Raw genomic sequence first — 8,723 nt, forward strand, 5'->3', positions numbered from 1 at the left:
AATAATTTGGTAACGTACGTCCACTCTGTTATACAAGGACACAAGTGTCCTTAAATTTCGATCAAAAATGATCATGAGTATTTTGACGAAGCTAGCTAGTGGAATGCTTCCATTCATTGATACTAGATGATACAGCTGAGGCTAAATCAAGACCCACAAACACGACTATAGTGGCCATGATGGTGGTTGCAAACGTAGTCGCAGTAGCAGCAGTCGTTCGTGGCGTGTGTTTATTTTAGTAGATCAATCAGTGTTATTTGGTACTGTATTGAACCAAATCCGGACGATTTTTAACCAGTCTCTTCAACGGCATGATAGGGATATTCGTCGTTACCTTCAGCTTGTCCTGATTATATATCATTTAAGCCGAGTAAGTAACTTGATGACAACCTGGATGATTTTCAGGACCTGGCCCAGTCGTCTGCATCCAAGTCATAGAAGTCTGCTGAGGAATGCATCTTGTACCGACTTCGTGCTGTTGACAGTACATACTACAAGTAACCCAGATACATGTGCACGAAATAAACTCGGGTTTTATTGTCGTAGTATTGGCAATTGCAGTTCTCGTGTACTAGATGATCTAAGTGCAGGTTTGAGAATGCTAAGCTAAGAAATAATGAACACTTACGCAATGTCCTGGAGAAAATAGTAGGTCAGTTGAAGCTACAAAAGCTACAATAGTAAAGCGTGAATCACTGTTATTTTGACCGCTTGGACCTAATTATTTTAACAACATTAAGAGCTATTAATAAAGTGTTACATGCAGTTTGTTAGAACTTTGATGCCTGATGTAGTTTAAACTGACCCTTAGTGGACTACAAGATGATCGAATCGATCTCATTGAGGAAGCTCATCTTTGTGACACTATTCCTGATTTTCGCCTGCCTACTTATTCTTACTCTGGAAGGCTTTTTGGTGGAGACAACATCGAACCATACAGTCGCACATGAAAAGGGGTGCTGGGACGAGGAAGATTTTGCCATCAAGCAGCCCTGCACTCCTTGTACAGATTTTGATAAGAAGTCAAAGCATATTCTCGCGTGCGTTACTTCGAACTATAAAGAACTAGTAACATGCGCTAAGAGTGGTGACAGGTTCCGACCATGCAGCGACTCGGAACTACTTCATTTCTACAGATTTGAGCTATTAACATGGCTCCTAGGAGGTCTGAGTTCTGCATTTGTAATCTTAAGAAGAAGAACGCTAGATAAACGCATGTTACAAAGAATACAGCAACAAGTAGCTGCAGGTGTGTAAGCGATAGCAAAAACGCGTTCTTAGATGTCTCATGTAAGAACAATCCATTTCATGAGCTGCAATAATAAAGCAGACCTTGATGATCAATACCTTAATAAATACGGTTTATGTATACATTGTGTTATTTTTAATTAGCTTTAAACAGGTAGGTTCGATTATTTCGTCCATTTGAATAATTCTTATGTGACTGCTATTAGTCAAAACGGATCATCCAGCATCCAGTTGTTCCAGCTTTGGTATTTGCACATAACCTTGCGGGTTGCACAAGTGAAATCGTGATTGCGTTTTGACAGCAGCTTTGCAATAACAATGTTTTCATATTATTAGGCAGTGATACGTATTCATTCCATGTTTGTCTGGATGAATGCGGTGGTATGGGGAACGATTATGACAAATCAGTAGCTGAAACTAAAAGTGACCTTGTTGTTGTAAGTTCGAGGATGGATGGAAGCCGGTATTGATAAGATCAGCCAATAGAATCGCCCTATATCCAGAGTTAAAAGTGTTTATTGAGAAGTCACATATAGAGCATGAGACATGGAAATGCATTTTTCAGGTTGGTCATTTTCTGTACCAAGTCAATTAGCATAATTTCAAGCATTTTTTCAGTTTTAAAAATAGCATTTAGATAGATTAAATGTTCATGAATTTGAGAACTTAACTCACGACGTATCGTATATATTTTATGTAAAAGGGCTTACTCTGAGAATTAACATGGATCCATGATTTCTTAATATTCGGCAGTAAAGAATGTAACGGGAAGAAAAATGCTAGTGGTGTAACCTGGTTTGCCGTATATACAACATGCTATGTGGTCTGCATGTATCCATTACTGGGCATACATAGTAAAACAAAATATTACATCTTTTTAGTAGGCGTATATAGTTTTAGACAGGTGTGCCTTTCCTTCTGAAACTAAACACTTTTAGTTCATTATTCGCATTTTATTGGTGGGCAATTTTATTGATCGCAAGCAGCACGTAAAAATAATTCCGCTAGCCTTTAATATATTATAATATCAGTAAATATAAGGAAAAAATATGCAAAAACGCAAGTTCAGTTCAATGTAGTAGTTTACGCCCATGAATTTATTTTAATTTTTTTTACGTAAAACAGACTAGCAACCGTTTATGTATTACTTGTGTTATCTTAACAACCTTATGATGTAAAGCCTATAGACTGGCCAATATAAACGTGATATTTTATTAAGCTTTTCTTTGCTGGGTTCTTCCTTTGCAAGGAAGGAGATGACTACAATAGCCCTCTCGATTTCCTAGACACCCTTTATTTGTTTTCGGCAGATTGTTGTTATGACTCTATAATTAATGTCACTCTCATTTCAGCGTCGCTATGGCGTTCATCTCGAAGTCAGTTCTCTGGTTCTCAATGCTTAGTCTGGTCCACTGTGGTCTTTCTGCCGCTCAGCACAAGTAAGTCATGAGTGATTATATGGCGTAATTCTTATGTTCTCACACCCACAGCCAATATCTACTGTTGCGCAAACCATACTGAACTAATGAATTAATATTGTATTCATGGGATTATTTGGTTTAGCGGTTTGTTATGCAATTAAAACGAAATGAGCGACTTCTATGTCTGTTTCATTAAGGAGAGGTGTTTAAAAATTATCAAAGACCTTAGGCTAACTCTTTTTATTGAGAAATAAATCTCTTGGTTTAAAACTTTTTACATAATACTTTAAATCTACTTACTACATAGAAGAAGAATTTCATCATGAAGATAAATCCAGTAAAAAAACCCTTGTTCTATAACTAAATATATTTTCTTTCTACGTATCTCCGTTACTCGACAAAAACATATTCTGTTCACTTTAACTTTATAGATTTTTTTTTATAGCAGTAGTTGTTGGTGCATAATTGCAACTAAGCTGATTATTTTGTAGCATACAACAAAAAATCGCGGACTACTAAGAAATGTATATAAACGTTTTATTTTCGAATACGTTTTCAATTGTAACCTACTATAATTCTACTCTTTGAGCGATATACTAACGAATTTTGTGTGCTATATTGTATAGGTCATATCTTCGTCTAAGTGAACAGGGGTCTTCGTTCGTTCCAGTTGACATTATTGTGCAGACACTGATATCCCTATTGACTGCCATGTGGGCGACTTTGGGTGTAGCCGGCGAATTTCGAGAAGTGCGAGCCACTGCTCAGCTAGAGAACAAGACATTCGAAACAGCCGCTAACTGTCCCAACTTCTACACATTCCCGAGGCATAAAGACAAGTTAGTGAAAGATCTGCTTGTCTACGAATAAATGAGAGCAGAGGCTCTAAATAAATGATGTAGAATAATTGTACAATATATTTATTCAGTGAACGATAAAACGTAATTTAAAACTCCAAGCAATTGAAAACAGAAGGAGATCTTGAAAATAAATGTACTGATATGTTTTAAAATCTGCATATTGTTTGAATCATATGTATTCTTTATTCTGGGTTTTATCGGTAGTATTAAGTATTAAAGACTTGTGTTTATACGGCGGAATGTGTGTGCATCATAATTTACACACATTGTACAACAGTATCTGATAAACACATTGTAGAATGGGAAAAATTAGGTAATAAAGGGGTCCCAAATTTTCCAGCATATTTATTAACTGTGATATAAACATAATAGAACTGTGATTAAGGCTTCTTATATAAATTATTATATAACTAAGCCTGTTTTCGATACTTTAAATCTACGATAATATTATACATATGAAAAGTAACGGTTAAATTTGTAAATAAATTTCAATCATGGGCTTTCCTCCTAGTTCCTATTTTCAGATAGGAATATCGCATAAAAAATGTACCAATAAATGTTAAATAAATAAATGTTATTTTGATTATTTAATTATCTAGCCTAAGAATGTATAGAGTAAGACGAATAAGAATATCTCTTTAAAATGTAACAAACGAATTCTACCGATTATCTTATGCTTTTGATTTGGCCCAGAGTACCTAAATATATAAAGAATAATAGTTTATCCTATTACTATAATATGGGAACATGGAAATAATGGAAACGGAATGGCTGATTGACCGAAAAACCACCGTAAAATAGAATGCAAGAGAGCTGGTCGTCTGAAGAAAGGCACTTTGTGGTTTCAAACATGACAAGTTAGATTGCTAGGTCGGACACATAGATTCGTAAATTTAGCCCAGATTAAAAAAAAAGCATTTTTGCCACGCAGTACGCGCAATTGTGTGAACTAAATTAATATCTCGAAATATGGCAACACGTTTTTAATTTTTCAATCTGAGAACGGTGTGATAAAGAGTGTTAAAGAAATTGTGGATACGAATCAATGAGCAAAATACTAGGATCTACATGTTTCGAGTTTTACATACGGTGCTTAAGTAGTTAGGAATCATTTCGGACGGCGAAATACAACAACCTCTATGTTTCAAATTTTATGTCGGGTATCGCCATTAGGCATTCCATCAGACAGCTGGCTCCTTGCACGAAACAAAGTGTGTCAATACCCAGGTTAGGATCTAAACCACAACGGACATACAACAGCCTTTTGGAAGCATGCTGATTTTGTTGGAAAAAGTTAGTTTTACTGATCTGTATTAAAAGAGATAACAATTTTACTAGATAACAACAGTTTAAGATAATAACAGTTTTACTTGAAAGATGTATGATATGAAGACATGTAGATCTAGTTCTCTTGTGATTTCTCAGTGTTGTTTTAATAGCTAGGTACTCATTTTCGACTTTAATATCGGCAGTATACATCAATGACTATAATCATGCGCCGATGTGTGCTTAAGTAGATTATGAGTAATTATATGTATGTTTTATGAGTGTTATAAAGAAAATATATGTTTTATGAGACACCTAATTATCTGAAAGATGCTAACATACTAAGTTATTTCGTTTTTTTTTTCATTAGAAACAAAGCTAGAACACCCTTAACCAACCGAGAATGAAATTGGGATGACATTTTTGACTTGTAGTAGGTATCTTGGTCAGTAGAAAATCTACGTTTCGATGCGTTTAGAATTACGGCCTGTTTCACGCTTTCCTTTTACTTTTTCTACATTACGCATTAGGGCTTACTCAGAATTTTGGGAAAAATTACTGGCTCTGTTTCTATATATCTCTATATATTTTGTTTAGTCATATACTCATTCCACGTTGTTGAAAGAATTCTATCCTTTGAATCAATGTAACGTGTCAGCGATAACCTACTGGCATTTTTTTACTGTACTGGAGACTTGAATGGCTATGGACCATAAAGCACTGTAAGTTGGTAAAGGAAACATGCACGATAAATATTGATGACTGGTGCGTTTAGTTTATGCATGTTTTTTTACTAATGGGAAACAGGTTGCTAACCATCTTATCAGAAGTTACTCAAAAGGTCTCATTATCCTTAATTTGTTAAGCGGTAGCCGCCTTTTTATGATGTTTTCCTGAAATTATATTTGTAATATTGATATCAATTACTGGTAAAAATGTACAAGGCACTTTACGTTATGCTGACGTGTAATTAAGACTTCGCACTTTTAATAATAGACTGGCAATGTCGATAATATTATGTTGCTGCAAACAGAACGACAAATTAATTATCAACTACGTAAGTTTTTGATTAGTTGCTTAATTTGCACTGCAATCCCCACTATAAGCCACGATTGAACTTAGGAAAAGGAATCAAAAAATAAATTTTGGGAGGAGCATGGAAGGTTTCATAGTGGCTGAGACGACGAAAAGGTGCCTATTTCTACTGTATATTGGACGCGATAAATTTATAGTAGTAATACCTTTATTTAATAGAATCAGAGCACCAGCAATTATTGTTGCATCGTAAAAGTTCCATCTTACTATGAGTGGGGTATCGTTGATCCTTGCTTTAAGTCAAAGTTGCATATCGTAATAATAGTTGTGTTTTTAACATAGTGTTACGGAAAGAAGTAAAAAAGACATAAATTTTGTCAAAAGGCAAATTTTCACTTAAACTCCGCTAAATTTTGATAGTTATGCTGCATTTAGTGGTGTCTTTCACGTTACTATTTGTAAAGGTTTTGACCGTTTTATAGATGAAAAACTGAGTTGAACCTCATTAACCAGTTTATAAAAATTCTATTAAAGCGTACTAAAAATATGCGTATTGTTCTTCTTTGTCCGCTTTCCAAACCCACTCCATGATATAGACAAATAAAGGAAATAAATAATGGTCAGCTTGAAAATACTTCATTATTACAGCACCTTCTTCATTACTTAGAGCATATACAAATTAAAAATTAAGTAGAATAGTGTAGATTTTATTAGCGCGTAGAAAATGCTACTTACAGATATTAATTTTTAGCAGAGATTATTTGTTAGATCTAAAACAATTAGTTTGCAATGGAGATATGTCGTATATGCTGAGTTGTGTGCCTAGTTAGTCCGGTATTTCAGTTGAGAGCTTGCGGTCATTGAGTCGTAGTACTGCAGTTTATAGTATCTCACACTAAACGAACAGTCCGCAATGTAACCTGCACTACGCTAGCTGAAACAAGCCCAGTTATGCTGTGGACCCTCTCCTGGATTACTCTCGTAGTAATATAACTATAGAAGAAATGGAGGCTAAGTATTAGCCTCGGGTTAAAACCCGATTAAGTATCGCAGTTCGGAAACTACGTAGAGTTTTATACTAACACTTTTGATGGTGCCCAACGTAACGCGTCGGTTGACAAATACTTCTAAAAAGCAATTACTATACCGTGAAGAAGTGGCCAATTCAGTAAATATTTGATGTATAATTAGATGTTATATTGATGTATAATTAGTTTAACCAAAAGTTTGGAAACTCATTGCGAATTGCGTAGGCTTTCAATATTGGACTATATAACGGAATATTCTTCTTTGCTATAATTAATGTAGGCATGCAAGCTTCAAGAATGATACTTTTATGAAGGTGATGCTGGTCAAAGGTAAGTCAATGACGAACATCATGCTCAGTATTGACTACCATACAACTTCTTTAATTTTTCCCTAATAGCTCGGTATATGCAAATGTTTAAGGCATGCTAGCGGGAATATAAACCACATCGTTTTCACACTATGTATCATATTTGTGGCGCTCATTTACAGATAATTGAGATGTACAATAGTGCGAATATGATGATGTTTAAAATGTTGTTTTGTGACGAAAAGTAGTTACCAGAAAACATATTATAAAGAGCCAAAAGCCTGTTTTTCTTAGAATATTTCCTGTTTTCCTAGATAGGGTTGCTAGTTTTTGGCTAGTTGCTAGTTGTGTAGTTAATTTATAATACTCTTGAGGAACAGGGTTTTAATCAGTGCTTCTGTTAATGCTAATCACTTCATTTACTTTGACTGCTTTTGAGCTGAAAATGTGCTACTGGGATTAATCCAAACCGGGGGCTTTTAAAATTTGTTTGATAATGCAGTACCTAAATTCGATCGGCGACCGCTTGTTGGTTAAATATTTTGGACATGTGTGGATACTTGCTAGTGCATATGAAGTTCTTAGTATCTGTAACGGCAATAATATATAAACGGTTTTTTGCTTTACTTACTAAATTCCAAAACAAGGCCGTTGAAACACTTTTGATTATTATATAGTGATACGAAGTTAAAATTTTTTTTGAACATTTTTCAAGACGTACTTTACGTTTACATAAGGTAACTAAATGGATGTAGAAGTCTCATTCCTGGTAGCTAAAATTTTTTTTTTAACATTTTGCTACCTAAACAAATTATTAGTTCGGGTATCCACTTGTAATTTATTTGCAGCCTGTCGCACGATGGAAACACAGTATTCTTAGCAGAAGCTGGAAGAATTATCTTAATAGAATTAAGTTTACTGGTAGCAGTTTTAAAAAGATTTTGTGAAAAAGGTGTGCGAAAAGTGACTCTTCAAAATTTTAGACATCTAATACCTAAGTGATCAATGGCATATTACATGTTTTTTATAACAGTTCAGACCACCAATCGTGAGTACCACAAATAAATACCCTAAAATTATCATACATGCTGAGCTCATAAAAATCATGATTTGAGGATATTCCCAGTTATTACGGCAATCCTCCAGAATACTGACAACAAATAACTATATATATTTTTATTGCCTTCCGTGTTTGATTTTGGAAGGTAACCTTTTATTTTAGGCAATATGTCGACTCCCAGCGACGGCCTGCATCTCTTGTACGGCTAACTCTTTAGCCGTCTTCAGAGCTACGGTTGTTTAATTTTAGACCTCCTAAATTCTGCGTTCTTTCTATTTGAATTCATTGAGTTAATATACATTTTAGCCAAAATTTTAAGATTTTTTTTCTAGCAAACTCTTCTTGTTTATTCCATCATCCTTAGCTACTTGTGAGATAAGACACTCTTCACATTATGTAATTAGGCAATTTACATTTCCCTCTCTATCTAAGTTAAATGGCATAGTAGGAAGGACAGCAAATAATGTTTTCGCGGTTACATCAGAGTGACAATGCAT

The 8,723-nt window shown here is 34.7% G+C and overlaps 2 protein-coding genes across 8 annotated transcripts; both read left to right on the forward strand.

The window, feature by feature from the left end:
- Nucleotides 1–144: 144 nt before the first annotated feature.
- Nucleotides 145–3,698, forward strand: EMC5 (ER membrane protein complex subunit 5). Of its 7 annotated transcripts, none has more exons than XM_022801535.2 (4): nucleotides 145–370; nucleotides 1,691–1,813; nucleotides 2,601–2,687; nucleotides 3,296–3,698. In XM_022801535.2, exons 2-4 carry the CDS (start codon nucleotides 1,788–1,790, stop codon nucleotides 3,537–3,539), a joined length of 357 nt encoding a protein of 118 aa, XP_022657270.1. In that variant the 5' UTR covers nucleotides 145–370; nucleotides 1,691–1,787; the 3' UTR covers nucleotides 3,540–3,698. The 7 variants fall into 7 exon arrangements, with proteins under 7 accessions (XP_022657270.1, XP_086843237.1, XP_086843238.1 ...); XM_086987109.1 differs by lacking the exon at nucleotides 145–370 and adding an exon at nucleotides 512–652; XM_086987110.1 differs by lacking the exon at nucleotides 145–370 and adding an exon at nucleotides 1,131–1,249.
- On the forward strand, nucleotides 652–1,257 carry JTBR (jumping translocation breakpoint protein JTBR). The gene has a single exon (XM_086987108.1). It carries the CDS (start codon nucleotides 823–825, stop codon nucleotides 1,255–1,257), a length of 435 nt encoding a protein of 144 aa, XP_086843234.1. The 5' UTR covers nucleotides 652–822.
- Nucleotides 3,699–8,723: the final 5,025 nt, after the last annotated feature.

The sequence above is a fragment of the Varroa destructor genome, unplaced genomic scaffold (genome assembly GCF_002443255.2).
Source record: "Varroa destructor unplaced genomic scaffold, Vdes_3.0 BEIS01000004.1, whole genome shotgun sequence".
NCBI classification, from domain to species: domain Eukaryota; kingdom Metazoa; phylum Arthropoda; class Arachnida; order Mesostigmata; family Varroidae; genus Varroa; species Varroa destructor.